The sequence below is a fragment of the Felis catus genome, chromosome C1 (assembly GCF_018350175.1).
Source record: "Felis catus isolate Fca126 chromosome C1, F.catus_Fca126_mat1.0, whole genome shotgun sequence".
NCBI classification, from domain to species: domain Eukaryota; kingdom Metazoa; phylum Chordata; class Mammalia; order Carnivora; family Felidae; genus Felis; species Felis catus.
The window spans coordinates 105,185,966-105,201,699 of NC_058375.1; the positions used below are offsets into that span (position 1 = coordinate 105,185,966).

The 15,734-nt window shown below is 39.3% G+C and overlaps 1 protein-coding gene across 11 annotated transcripts in view; it reads left to right on the forward strand.

Annotated features, from left to right (window-relative positions):
• Nucleotides 1-15,734, forward strand: part of RPRD2 (regulation of nuclear pre-mRNA domain containing 2) — a 105,285-nt gene that overhangs the window by 78,515 nt on the left and 11,036 nt on the right. For all 11 annotated transcript variants that reach the window (XM_045033463.1, XM_023259120.2, XM_045033466.1 and 8 more), the window contains 3 exons: nt 7,748-8,030; nt 10,357-10,617; nt 12,604-12,804. In XM_045033463.1, the coding sequence (XP_044889398.1) occupies nt 7,748-8,030; nt 10,357-10,617; nt 12,604-12,804 (745 nt within the window). The remainder of the gene's footprint in view (nt 1-7,747; nt 8,031-10,356; nt 10,618-12,603; nt 12,805-15,734) is intronic.

The window sequence follows — 15,734 nt, forward strand, 5'->3', positions numbered from 1 at the left end:
ATAAGGATTGGGGCCCATGCTAATGACCTCATTTTAATTTAATTACCTCTGTAAAGACTTTAACATAATGTCACATGTGGAGGTATATAGGGTTAGGACTTCAACATACGATTCTGGAGGGTCACACCCCCATAGCAAACTGCTTGATGTTTTTCACAGACTTTGGGAAATTCTAGACTGTTATCTGCTTAAGTATTGTTTCTATTCTGTTCTCTCTCCTCTCCTTCTGGAGCTCTATTAACATGTATATTAGATCTCATCACTGAGCTTCTTTATGTTCCTTTCTGTGTTCCAAGTGTTTTTTTATGTTCCTTTCTGTATTTTCCATCCTTTTTCTCTTTAGTGCTTCCTTTTAGATATTTTCTATTAACCAGTCTTCTAATTCATTAATTCTCTTCTGTTGAATCTTATCTGTTGTTAAACCCACCTATTAGTTTTATTTAGTTGACTTGTTCAGTTCTAGAATCACCATTTGATTTTTTTTTTCCTCCCATCATCACCCCCCCCCCCATTTCTTTTTAGAGAGAATTTGATTTTCTGGTAAAATTCTGCTGATCTTTTTTCTTCATCTTTATCTTTCATTTTTTCATTCTGTTTAAAATTTTGAAACATTCTCATACTTGTAAACATCTTAAGTACATTATGAAGACATTTTTTTTCGAGAATCATTTGAAACTAAGTTGGTGACGTCCATCACCCCCAAATATTTTCATTTGTGTTTTCCTGCCAGACAATTATATTCTCCTTTATAAATGTAAAGTATAGCCATTTAATCAGGAAATTAATTGATACATTGACATACCATTATTATATAATACTTAAACCCTATTCAGATGACCAGTTTTTATGGCAAAAGATCCTGTCCAGAATAATATTGCATTTATTGCATTTTTATTTTCCTTTGATCTAAAGCAATTCCTCTCTCTTTTCCTTGGTTTTCATGTTCTAAATATGTTTGAAGATTATAAGTCAAGATATTTTGTACAGTGTACCCCAGTTGAGATTGATTTTTTTTTTTAATTTTTTTTTTTCAACGTTTTTTATTTATTTTTGGGACAGAGAGAGACAGAGCATGAACGGGGGAGGGGCAGAGAGAGAGGGAGACACAGAATCGGAAACAGGCTCCAGGCTCTGAGCCATCAGCCCAGAGCCTGACGCGGGGCTCGAACTCACAGACTGCGAGATCGTGACCTGGCTGAAGTCGGACGCTTAACTGACTGCGCCACCCAGGCGCCCCAGATTGACTGATTTTTAATTTACATCCAAGTTAATTAGCATAGAGTGCAATAATGATTTCAGGAGTAGAATCCAGTGATTCATCCCCTATGTGTAACACCCAGTCCTTATCCCAACAAGTGTCTTCCTCAATGCCCCTTAACCATTTAGCCCATCCCCCTACCCACAACCCCTCCAGCAACCCTCAGTTTGTTCTCTGTATTTAAGAGTCTTATGTTTTGTCCCCCTCCTTGTTTTTATATTATTTTTGCTTCCCTTCCCTTATGTTCATCTGTTTTGAATCTTAAATTCCACATATGAGTGAAGTCATATGATATTTGTCTTTCTCTAATTTCACTTAGCATGGAACCTACAGTTCCATCCACGTAGTTGCACATGGCAAGATTTCATTCTTTTTGATTGCTGAGTAATACTCCATTGTATATATATATATATCACATCTTCTTTATCCATTCATCCATTGATAGACATTTGGGCTCTTTCCACACTTGGCCTGTTGTCGATAGTGCTGCTATAAACATTGGGGTGCATGTGCCCCTTCAAAATAGGACACCTGTATCCTTTGGATAAATACCCAGTAGTGCAATTGCTGGGTCGTAGAGTAATTCTATTTTTACCTTTTTGAGGAACCTCCATACTGTTCCAGAGTGGCTGCACCAGTTTGCATTCCCACCAGCAGTGCAAAAGAGATCCTCTTTCTCTGCATCCTCGCCAACATCTGCTGTTGCCTGAGTTGTTCATGTTAGTCATTCTGACACGTGTTAGGTGGTATCTCATTGTCATTTTAATGTGTATTTCCCTGATAATGAGTGATGTTGAACATATTTTCATATGTCTGTTAGCCAAATGGATGTCTTCTTTGGAGAAGTGCCTATTCAGTGTCTTTTGCCCATTTTCTTCACTGGATTATTTGTTCTTTGGGTGTTGAGTTTGATAAGTTCTATATAGATTTTGGATACTAACCCTTTATCTGATATGTCATTTGCAAATATCTTCTCCCATTCCATCAGTTGCCTTTTAGTCTCGCTGATTGTTTTCGCTGTGCAGATGCTTTTATTTTGATGAGGTCCCAATAGTTCATTTTTCCCCGTTGGGATTTATGTGATTTTTTTGTGTGTGATCAGATTTATGTTACTCATCTTTAATAAGAATATCACATAATTGATTGTATTCTTCTCATCACACAAGTTTGATGTCTTGCACTACCTGTTATATTTCTTTTGATATCTTGTTAATGTAGTGTCTTCCACGCTTGTCCATTGAAAAGTTTTCACTTGGTAATTGCTATGGATCGAATTGTGTACTCCAAAAAGATGTTGAAGCCCTAATTCCTAGTATACATGAATGTGACCTTACTTAGAAGTAGGGTCTTTAGGGGCGTCTGAGTAGCTCAGTCGGTTGAGCATCCGACTTTGGCTCAGGTCATGATCTCGCCTTCTGTGAGTTCGAGCCCCACGTCGGGCTCTGTGCTGACAGCTCAGAGCCTGGAGCCTGCTTCAGATTCTGTGTCTCCTTCTCTTTCTGCCCCTCCCCTGCTTGCACTCTGTCTCCCTCTCTCTCAAAAATAAATAAACATTGAAAAAATTTTTAAAAAAGAAAGAAATAGGGTCTTTGCAGATATAACCAAATTAAGTTGAGGTCATTAGGGTGGGCCTTAATGCAATATAACTTGCGTCCTTATAAGAAGGAAATTTGGATACAGACAACACACAGAGAACATTATATGACAACCAAAACAGATAACTGTAGTGATGCAGCTGCAAGCCAAGGGGCATCAAGGGTGGATGGCTACCACCAGAAGCAAGGAAAAGGTAAGGAAGGATTCTGGCCAGTCTCGAAGGAAGGATAGCCCTGCTGACAGCTTGATTTTGGACTTCTACCCACCAGAATTAGGAGACAATAGATTTCTGTTGTTTTAAGCCATCTAATTTGTGGTACTTTATTACCACAACCCTGGGAAAGTAATAATTAGTGTTTTATGGGGAGGTATTTTGAAACTATATAATAAATATCTTATTCATCATTAAACCTTCAATTTATTCATGTATTTAGTCATTATGGACTTTTGGACTCTTATTTATTCAATGTTTTAATTCATTACTACTAATAATTATTGTGATGTTCAAATTGAACCAGATTTGGCCAGTGGGAGCCCCTTTCAGGCTGCTTTCTGTGTTCTTTTACATGTCCCTATCATTTTTTTGAGCATTTCATTACTTTTGGAGTGAGGTGTTCCTCCCTATCTTGCATTTTCTGCCAGGCCCTGGAATCAGTCATTTACCAAGGAGCCTACATTCCTTTTCATGAAAAACTATTTAGAAACCAAGATCTGAGTACTAGGTGTACTCATTGATGTTGGGATATCACAACTTCCAGACCATTTCCTACAGAGGTGGGAAATCAATGTTTGTATGTAATTTCTGTATCTGCCTATATATATTGGAAACCATGAGTTCACATTTTTCTCTCCAATCCCAATCCAACACCACAGGATTCATTCTAGTGTTCTCCCTTTCCTCATTTGTAATTGCTTTTTCTTTTTCTTTCTTTCTGTTTTTTTTTTTTTTCATGTTTATTTATTTTTGAGAGACAGAGTGGGAGCATGGGAGGGGGAGAGAGAGGAGCAGACACAAAATCTGAAACAGGCTCCAGGCTCTGAGCTGTCAGCACAGACCCAAACACGGGGCTCATGCTCACAAGCCATGAGATCATGACCTGAGCTGAAGTCGGATGCTTAATTGACTGAGCCACCGAGGTGCCCCTATAATTGTTTTTTCTAACAATACAAAACCTTATCCCCCTTATTTTCAACACAATCACTCACTTGATCCATCCCTGTGTGTAGCCAGACTTCCAGCACATCTATCCCTCCTCATCTACCTCTTTGAGCCCAAAGCCCAAAGCTTTCTCTGTGTCTTGGCTAGGCCTCAGCATCCCAAGCAGTGCCTTCCTGCCATGCACACGTACTCCTCTCCCATTTTGCCTCCATTATCTTACTTTAGGCTACCCAGTCTCTCTCTTTAGCTACAGCTAACAGATTTTGGACTAAAGTGTTCAAGATGGGATTTATCTCTATTTTCTCAAACATGTGAAACAACTATTTGGTTTTGGTCAGATAATTCCAATATTGGCTTCACCTGTTATGAGTCTGTTTCTAGTGTCTTTTTTTCTTTTAGGTCATTTAGTCCTATGTCTTGGCATGCTGGCTAATTTTGTGTTGAGTGCTAACATTGTATGTGAAAGTATTTATAGTCTCTAGATGACTTTTCTTTCTCCGGAGAGGATAAACCCTGTCCTTTACTAGGTGGGTATTGTGAGAACTGATTGTATTAATCCAGTCTGAAACTGAATTGACTTGGGCTGAATTGCAGTTTGAGCACAACTTTGTCATCTTCTGGTTCTTCCCAGCTTCTAGGACATAGAGTTTCCCCACTGAGAGGCTGACGTTAGTTATCCCTAGGGCCCCTCCTCTGTTGCAGGATTTGAACTCTAACCCTTGTCTCCTCACCACCATGAGATTGTGTTAAACTACTCTTTTCAAAGTTTTCTGTTTGGCTTCTTAATTCCCTCTTCTTCAGAATTTAGCAAATATCTTAATGGGGAAAAAACAGCATATTGTTGAACCATTTCAGTCCCTTCTCTTTCACCAGAATCTTGGCCTTTCAAGTCTCTAATTTTTAGGTGTACAAATCAACAAGACTGTTAAAAGTTCTGCTTTTTTTCTTCATATTTAATAGTGGCCCTCTGCCTTGTCCTTTCTCCTGAGTTCTCAAATTCTTGCCTGGTTTGCCAAAATCAGCGGAACCCTGAGAGAAAAGGCAGCTGCAGAACGCCAGCTTGACTTTTCTCACAGATTCATGCAATGGGGTTTGTCACTTAAGGTTTGGTGTTCTCAGCACCCTCCAGCACACTGAAATGTGTGTGTGCGCATGCATGTGTCTGTCTGGCTGTCCTAGTTGTTCTTGGTGGGAGCGCTGCTCCACTGCAGGCTACTCAGGTATATCCAGAAGCAAAAGCTCAACTCTAGCACATTCTTTTCTGTTCCGTTTCTTTTTTTTTTTTTTTTTTTTAAAAAGGGGCGCCTGGGTGGCTCAGTTGATCAGGTGCCCGACTGCGGCTCGAGTCATGATCTCATAGTTTGTGAGTTCGAGCCCTGCACTGCATCAGTTTCTGTGTTAACAGCTCAGAGCCTGGAGCCTGCTTCGGATTCTGTGTCTCCCTCTCCCTCTGCTCCTCCCCCTTCGCACTCTGTCTCTCTCTCAAAAATAAATCAACGTTAAAAATTTTTTTTTTAAATAATGCTCCTTGGGGCACCTGGGTGGCTCAGCTAAACGTCTGACTCTTGATCTCGGTTCAGGTCATGATCTCATGGTTTGTGAGGCCCGTCTGCACCTTGGGCTCCACACTGGGTGTGGAGCCTGCTTAGGATTCTCTCCCTCTTCCTCTGCCCCTCCCTTGCTTGCACACAGGCACATGCACATGGTTGCGTTCTCTCTCTCTCTCAAAGAAATAATGTTTCTTGTTCAATCTACCAAAGTGATCTCACAATCTAATGGTCCAAGAGTCTTAACAAAAGAAAAAGACAGACAATTTTAGGGTATTGGTATTAAGATAATTAGAGCAATAGAATTTAAGCCAGGTGATAAAGGTTAACATCAACAATGGCACATCATATTGATTATATGTACCCTTGATATGACACGGTGATAATAGTGCTTTACCTCTGTGGTCTTCCTCCCAAAAACCTATAATCCCAGTCTAATCAGAAGGAAAACATCAGGCAAATCTTATTTGAGGGACAGTCTACAAAATACCTGACCAATACTCCTCAAAACCGTCAAGGTCATCAAAAACAAGGAAAATCTAACAAACTTACAGAAAAACCTAAGAAGACATGACTACTAAATGTACTGTAGTATCCTGCATGGATCTTGGAACAGGAAAAGGATATTAGATAAACACTGAGGAGGGGCGCCTGGGTGGCTCATTCGGTTAAGCATCCAGCTTCAGCTCGGGTCATGATCTCACGATTCAGGAGTTCAAGCCCCATCCTGGGCTCTCATCCTGCTGACAGCTCCTGGCCTAGAGCCTGCTTCAGAGTCTGTCTCTCCCCTCTCTCTGCTCTTCCCCTGTCCCCTCACTCATGCTCTGTCTCTCTCTCAAAAATAAATAAACATTAAAAAAATTATTTAAAAATTGAGGATATCTACATGAAGTATATGGACTTAAGTTAATAATAATTATCAAAATCAGTTCATTAATTGTGACAAATGTATCATACTAATATTAGAGGTTAGTAAAAGGGAAAATTGGGAACTCTCTGTATAATCTTTATAGTAATTTTTTATACCTAAAACTTTTAAAATCAAAAGTTTAGGGGCACCTGGGTGGCTCATTCGGTTAAGTGTCTGACTCTTGACTTTGTCTGAGGTCATAATCTCATGGTTCATGATTTTCGAGCCCCACATTGGGCTCTGCGCTGACAGCATGGAGCCTGCTTGGTATTCTCTCTCTTTCTCTCCCCCTTTCATGCTTACTCTCTATCTCTCTCTCAAAATAAATAAAAATAAACTTAAAAATAATAATAAAATCAAAAGTTTCTTTTTTTCTTTAATTTTTTTAATGTTTATTTATTTTTGTAAGGCAGCTATGCTCACCACTATACCACCAATGCCTTTTAATGTTTATTTTTGAAGGAGAGACAGCATGGGGTGGGGGGGGGAAGGGCAGAGAGAGGGGGAGACACAGAATTCGAGACAGGCTCCAGGCTCCAGGCTCCAGGCTCTGAGCTGTCAGCACAGAGCCTGACATGGGGCTCGAACTCACAAACTGTGAGATCATGACCTGAACCAAAGTCAGACACATTACCAAGTAAGCCACCCAGGCACCCCCCAAAAGTTTATTTCTTAAAAAAGTCCACACTGTTTGACCTCCCAGGCTGTAGTACTTTATGGATTTGATTTTTGTCTATCTTCTTAGTCATTACTGTGTCTCCAGTACCTAGAAGATTGGCCAGCACATTTAAACTCTCAATAAATATTGGTTTGGTAAAATGGATAGAAAAGAGCAAGGGAAGATTAAGTACAGATAGCCTCAAAGTTTCTAGCTTGGGCAACTATATGGATGATAATATTCATTTAAGGAAAAAAGCAGAGACTGGAAACTACTCCATGATTGACAGATTTGTTTTTTATTTTGTTTTTCAATGTTTGTTTATTTTTGAGAGCGTGTATTCGCATGAGTAGGGGAAAGGTAAAGAGAAGGGGGTACAGAAGATCCCAAGCAGGCTCTGTGCTGACAGCAAAGAGCCCGATGTGGGGCTCAAACTCCCGAACCGTGAGATCATGACCTGAGAAGTCAAACACTTAACTGACTGAACAACCCAGGTGCCCTGGGTTTTTTTTTGTTTTGTACCAGTGCTATAGTTAATAATAATGAGGAAATCTGGTCAAAGTCAAAATAGTAATATCTTAGTCCTTTTCTCAGAGGAGTAACTCTTTTTTTCTTTTAGGCATACAAAACCTTTGCTAATCGAGTGAACAATTTAAAGAAGAAGCTGGATCAATTGAAGTCAACCCTTCCTGATCCTGAAGAATCACCAGTCCCTTCCCCAAGCATGGATGCTCCTTCTCCAACTGGTTCCGAGTCTCCTTTTCAGGGAATGGGAGGTGAGGAATCCCAGTCACCAGCCATGGAGAGTGAGAAGTCTGCCACACCTGAGCCTGTGACAGATAATCGTGATGTGGAAGACATGGAACTCTCAGATGTGGAAGATGATGGGTCAAAAATCATTGGTATGTCCTTTATGTGATTAAAGGGCACCTTGTTCCTTACGTATTTTCTTTTCCCACCAACGAATCTATCACAAGCTGGTATTAAGAGCAGCAAGATTAGGGGCGCCTGGGTGGCTCAGTCGGTTGAGCGGCCAACTTCGGCTCAGGTCATGATCTTGTGGTTCATGAGTTCTAGCCCTGCATCAGGCTCTGTGCTGACAGCTCAGAGCCTGGAGTCTGCTTTGGATTCTGTGTGTCTCTCTCTCTGCCCCTCCCCCACTTGCTCTCGCTCGCTCTCTCTCTCTCAAAAATAAATAAACATTAGGGGCCTCTGGGTGGCTCAGTCGGTTAATCATCAGACTTCAGCTCAGGTCATGATCTCGAGCCCTGCTTCGGGCTCTGTGCTGATAGCTCAGAACCTGGAGCCTGCTTCTGATTCTGTGTCTCCCTCTCTGTCTCTGCCCCTCCTCCTTTCATGCTCTGTCTCTCAGTAATAAACATTAAAAAAATTTTTTTAAATAAGTAAACATTAAAAAAAAAAAGAGCAGCAAGATTAGATTAGAACAGCAGGGTATTATTATCCCGGTTTAGGATTTGGTATGCCACATGGGCTAAGAATCATTGCTCAAGATCTGTTCTGTTCAATATGGTAGCCACTAGCTACTTACTTGTGGCTGTTGAGCATTTGAAATGTGGCTTGTCCAACTTGAGATGTACTCTAATTTAAAGGTACTTATTGGGGAAGGGGGCACCTGGGTGGCTCAGTCAGTTAAGCATCCAACTCTTGGTTTCAACTCAGGTCATGATCTCATGGTTTATGGGTTCAAGCCCTGCATCGGGCTCTCTGCTGTCAGTGTGGAGCCCACTTTGGATTCTCTTCCACCGTAGCTCTCTGCCCTTCCCTGCCCACCCCACTCAAAAAAAATAAATATTTTTTTTAAAAAAGATACACACTGGATTCTGAAAACTTAGTACCCAAAATGAAAATATCTCAATAATTTTTATATTTATGTTTTTTAATTTTTTTTTAATGTTTATTTATTTTTGAAACAGAGAGCATGAATGGGGGAGGGTCAGAGAGAGAGGGAGACACAGAATCCGAAGCAGGCTCCAAGCTCTGAGCTGTCAGCACAGAGCCCAACGCGGGGCTCAAACTCACGGACCGTGAGATCATGGCCTGAGCCGAAGTCGGACGCTTAACGGACTGAGCCACCCAGGCGCCCCAATGATTTTTATATTTATAACAGAATGAAAATATTTGAGAGATGCTTAGGTAAAACATATAATTAAAGTTAATTTTACTTATTTCTCCCTTTTTTTTAAGTCTATTTATATTTATTTTGAGAGAGAAAGAATGAATTCCAAGCAGGCTCAGAGCCTATCCTGATGGAGGGCTTGAGCTCAGCTGAAAACTGTGAGAACATGACCCAAACTGAAATCTAAGAGTTGGACGCTTAACCAACTGAGCCACCCCAACACCCCTCTACTTTTTTTTCTAATGTGGCCATTAGAAAAGCTAAACTTACATGTGTGGCTTGAATTACATTTCTGTTGAACAGCACAGTTCTAGAAGGAGGGGCACTTATACTCTTAACCTTCCAAGATTCCAAAGCCATGCCCCTGGCTGGCTCAGTCAGTAGGCGTATCTGTTGATCTTGGAGTGGTGAGTTCGAGCTCCACACTGAGTGAGGAGATTACTTTAAAAAAAAAAAAAAAAAAAAAAAAAGTCTCCCAGTCTTTCCAGTACCTAGCTGGCTCAGTCAGAGAGCATGTGACTCTTGATCTCGGGGTCTGGAGTTCCAGCCCCATGTTGGGTGTAGAGATTACATACATTCTAACTAACATATATACACATGCACACAAACAAAATTAACCTGGATTGGTGCATTGTTTCTCTGACATCCCAAGCTTCATAATCATTCTTGTTAGGCAGTTGGAGTTTTGTTGGATTTAATGCATAAGTTTCTATGTCTTAGAAAGCTCTCAGGTTAATGGAAAAGAAAAGACAGGGTAATTTATGACTATAAATATTGTAACTAAAAGAACACATGTGTGCCAAATAACGTGATCCCAGAAATGTACAAATTTAATACACAAATACTAAGAAAATGCAAATAAATCTTTAAAAAGATAAAAAATGAATTTGGGAAATTTATTTTAAGCAGGTGTTGAAGGAGAGAAGCAACATAAAGAGTATGGCTTATGTAAAAATGATGAAGTGAGTGAATGATTTTTCTCTAAAGCATTGTGCTTTATACCCCCAAATCCAGATATATTAGGACACATTTCATACTGGAAGTCAAGTCTGGAAAACAGTAATGCAGTCTCACCTCTTTTCTTTAAACAGTAGAGGACAGGAAGGAAAAACCTGCGGAGAAGTCCTCTGCTTCCACTTCTGTACCCACAAAGCCAACAGAAAGTATCTCCAAGGCCTCTTCGTGTACCCCAGTGCCTGTGACCATGACAGCAACGCCCCCTCTTCCAAAGCCTGTGAATACTTCTCTTCTGTCCCCTTCTCCAGCACTGGCTTTGCCAAACCTGGCTAATGTGGATCTGGCAAAGATCAGTTCCATCCTTAGTAGCCTGACATCAGTCATGAAAAATACTGGTAAGTAAGCCCCATAAAGAAGATAAAAGGCTTATTTTCATCTTTCTAATTGAACCATCATCAGTCTGGGTTTTTTGTTGCTTTTTTTCCTTAAATTAACAGTGATTTTTTTAAGTTGGAAAACGAATACATGGTCATTATAGAAAAATAAAATAAGGGAATAAAATAAATAACCTGCAACCCTACTACCCTAAAAGACGCTAGTTGTGTCTAACTTTACCAGTGTGTGTGTGTGTGTGTCTGTGAATGTTTTGGTAGATTAAATATTTGTAATAATTTTTCTTTCAATAATTGAAGCATATTGTATATGAACTTATCTAAGCCTTTATTACTAGACATCTGATATTTTTGTAATTTTTCACTGTTTTAAAGAACACTATAATGAACCACCTTGATGCTAAAATCTATGCACAACCCTTCCTAAATGGTTGATGAGTATATAGGGCTTTTTCTTTCCTTAATGGAAATGTTAATGAAAATACACACAAGTAGAGCAGCTTTGTGTACACATCATTCATCTTCAGCAGTAGAAACACATAGCCACTCTGGTTTCTGCTGTGCCTTACCCAATCTTGATAATTTTGAAGAAAATCCCAATTACTTAATTTCTTTATAAAAACTTAAATTTATATTTCTCATATAAAGACCAAAAAAACCCATACAGTTTGTTTTTTTTTTTAATATAATTTATTGTCAAGTTGGCTAACATACAGTTTGTACAGTGTGCTCTTGGTTTTGGGGGTAGATTCCCATGATTCATCGCTTACATACAACACCCAGTGCTCATCCCAACAAGTGCCCTCCTCGATGCCCATCACCCATTTTCCCCTCTCCCCCCCAGCCAACATACAGGTTTTTAATCTTTTCATGTTATACTAAAATGATCACCAAAAATGTACTATTTTATGTACCAAGCACATGAAAGTTCCCTTTGTTTCTCAGCCTCTCCAGCACTATTTTTTATTTTAATCTTTGTCAAATTCAGTCTTAAAAGTCATTTGTTTTGGGGTGCTTGACTGGCTCAGTCAGTAGAGCATGCAGTTCCTTTTAAGTAATCTCTACATCCAATGTGGGACTCAAACCCACAACCCTGAGATCGAGTCGCACACTCCACCAACTGAATCAAGCCTGGTACCTCAAGCATGCATCTCTTGATCTCAGGGTCATGCGTTGAAGCCCTACATTGAGTATAGAGATTACTTAAAAAAAAAAAAAAAAAAGTAACTTGTTTTAATTTACATTTTTTTGATTAACAATGTGATAAAAACTTTTTCATTTTTATTTTTCTTTGTGAAATATCTACCTATTAATATTTTTGTCATTCAAAAATTATTCTTTTTTTTTTTATTATATACCCTTTTTTTTCTGAATTAAAAACTAACACAGTGTTTTAAAATATAAAAATGTAGGAGCACCTGGCTGGCTCAGTTGGTGGAGCATGGGACTCTTGATCTCAAGGTCATGTGTTCAAGCCCCATGTTGGGCATGGAACTTGCTTTAAAAAATAAATAAAATATAAAGATGTAAAGGAAGTTGCTTATATGATCTCATTTTAAAGGCCTTTTCAAAAGCAAATAATTTACTAATCACATAGAATTATGCAGTGGGTTGAGTTACACAATTGGAATGGCTCTGATCATAATGAGCCAGCAATATTTACTGAGCACCTACAAGATTCTGTGGTGTTGATGCCATTTGGTAGAAAGAAAAGAAGTAGGTTCCCTAAGTCTCTTTTAGCTGTCAAAACTAAAAAATACATCTGAAAGTACTTGTTTACTTTAGGGGTGTTCAAAGTAGACAGGAGCAGATTTTAATCTAATTTTCATATTTTTTCCTTTGTACAAGCCATGATATGCCCTATTTGCGGATCTGTCACAGAAGCATTCCTGTTAAACATACCAAACTGGTTTGAGTGAGTGGAAAGTTATTGTGAATTTAATGGTCATTTTGAACCGCATTTTCTTGAGTTAATCTTTCTGCCACCAGGGGTCAGTCCTGCATCAAGACCTTCTCCAGGAACTCCTACAAGTCCCAGCAACCTCAGCACTGGCCTGAAAACACCTGCACCTGCCCCGACAACATCTCACAATCCTCTGGCAAATATCCTCTCAAAGGTGGAGATCACCCCAGAGAGCATTCTGTCTGCTCTTTCCAAAACCCAGACACAGTCAGCCCCTGCACTGCAAGGTAAACTGACCTGTGCCACAGGGACTTGAATTGTGATTGTTTGTCTCTGGCTTAATCCTGGGTTCCAGTTCTGAAGCATCCAAAGCCATGAAATGTATAATACAGTTAGTTCATTGTCTTATTTATATTTCTTATCTACAAGCTGGCATTTATAGAATTAGAAACTGTCAAAGCTGAAAGAGACAAAATACCATCTGGTCTAATCCCCTCCTTTTCAGGTGAGGAGAATAAGGCTCAGTGAGGTGATGTGACCTGCTTAAGGTTACAAATTTATCTACTCAGTGATGAGTTGAGACTAAAAGCCAGATTGCTTGACTGGATTCTAGTATTCTTTTACCTACACCATGAGCCCTCTAGGGGCTGCATTTATTCCAGCTCTGAGGACCGGTTAGTATATGTTGAGGCTTATTATTTTTTTTTTTTAATTTTTTTTTTCAACGTTTTTATTTATTTTTGGGACAGAGAGAGACAGAGCATGAACGGGGGAGGGGCAGAGAGAGAGGGAGACACAGAATCAGAAACAGGCTCCAGGCTCTGAGCCATCAGCCCAGAGCCTGACGCGGGGCTCGAACTCCCGGACCGCGAGATCGTGACCTGGCTGAAGTCGGACGCTCAACCGACTGCGCCACCCAGGCGCCCCAAGGCTTATATTTTTAATGTTAACCAAAGCTAAAGACAGTAAGAAAGGTCAATCTACCATCAAAAATCTTACGAGAAATGATTTTCTTTTTTTATGTCCTAATTTAGAGGCCTTTATTTGTAGGTATAGCACATCTCTGTACCTGTAATCTCTACCTTATTTGAACCTAGTATACCTTGTTAATTATCTGTTTTGTGTCTAAAACTGCTTTAATATTTTTTCATAAAACATACCTGCTCTCTGTTCTCAAAACCTCCAGATACAAGCACAGTCGTTATTTAGCACCTCAGTATAATTATGCAGTGAATTATAAATATCAGAGCAATATCTTCAATACAGTGATTTAACTCTGTATCAAAGTTCTCAACCAGGAGCCTCCAGGGGACATTAATAATACTTACAGCTTTTCCTTTCAGTAGATTATGACACCAGCATCATGTGGACTTTCTCATCAGGCAAAATTTGAACAGAACTAGGTGTTCTGACAGCATGTGTTTTTGGGGACCCCAGAAGACAATCTTTGTGGAGTAACTGGGTGGTTCATCACCTTTCATTTCCTTGTGGAAAATAGAATGCTTGACTTTTAAGAAACTTTATCCAGCAACTTAAATAGATGCATTTGTAAAAGCCTATAGAGAGAGATTCCAAGGGATCTCTTAGAACTTTGCTCTGATTGTGTCACCCACAGCCATTATTGACAGATTTTTAACACAAAAGAATGACTTCAATGGGCAAAAAGTCCAATAGAGTATGGCCCGTTAAGATTGAAGAAAGGTGCTGTGCCTAGGTGGCTCAGGCAGTTAAGTGTCTGATTCTTGATTTCATCCCAGGTCATGACCTCACGAGTCTGGCTCTGCACTGACAACGTGCTCTCTCTCGCTCTCCCTCTCTCACTCTCTCTTAAATAAATAAACTTTAAAAAAAAATCAAAGAACAATATTAATATTTAGTGGTAAGGGACTATATCACCTATTATCAGAAATCTGAGTAGTGTCTATCTTAACAAGATGATCTTTTGAAGAAATCCCACAGTATCTGAAAGATATGCTGAAATATCTTAAAAATCATGACGTCATATGTCATGTGCTAGTGCTTGAGGACTTCTGATTTTGGTATGAACAGTGGCTGCTAAGAATTAAATCAAACTGTTAGGAGGGGGAAGTTATGTACCCAGAGAACTTTTCAGAAATGAAACATGTTTTTTGTTTGTTTGTTTCAGCAGGATAATTGAAATAATATTTCAGTTATTCAGATATTACTGAATATTGGATAACATGCACCATTAAATATATAACTTTATGGCAGTTAAAAATGTTCCAAGGATGGGGGCACCTGGGTAGCTCAGTCAGTTAAGTGTCCGACTTTGGTGTAGGTCATGATCTCACGGTTCATGAGTTTGAGCCCTGCATCGGGCTCTGTGCTGACAGCTCAGAGCCTGGAGTTGCTTCAGATTCTGTGTCACCCTCTCTCTGCCCCTCTCCTGCTCACACTCTGTTTCTGTCTCTCAAAAACAAATAAAATATTAAAAAAAAAATTTTTTTTTAATGTTCCAAGGATGGAGTAATCTCAGAATTCTTCAGAGCTTAAGTCTGTTGGTAAATATGGATTAAAATTGAAATCTTGAAGAATCATTAAGTAAAGTACCATATAAAGTACTGGTGTCTTTCATCACACCATTATGAAGGAACAGTTTTAGTGTATGACGAAAAGCTACAAATCCGGGTGAAGTATGCCCCAAAGGTTTTCATTTATGACCAGAAATTGGGTAAATTTGCCAACACATGATTGAATTTATAGGACCTCCTTTTATCTCTTTGTCAAGTATTTTTCTAAAAAATTTTCTACAGGAGGAGCAGTTTGCTTTGGTGGACTTCAGCCTTTACCCCAAAGAATTCTTTCTCAGAGCTTCTGAGGTTTTGTCTATCAGTGAGTAGGGTTGAATCTCATCAGTGTCAACTTGGGTAGATGAATAATTCTTAAATTTTCCAAGCTATAAGATGATCTAGCTTTGTAAGTCTTTGGGGTGTGTGTTTGCATGTTTACTATTGCTACATTTTACAACCAAAAATGATAGCTAAACCATTGTTTCCCCAAAGTCTAGCAAGAGATGCTTGAAAAAAGTGTCTTGTTCAAACAAATTTCAGCAATGTGCATACGTGATCTCTCTCTTGAGAATAAATAACAGTGTTCGTTAACTTACTAGAAACAATTGCAGAGGCTAGAAAGGAATATCTATTTGCATTTACAGAAACAGTTCCACAGATCAAATGTTAAGAAATACTGGCTTAAA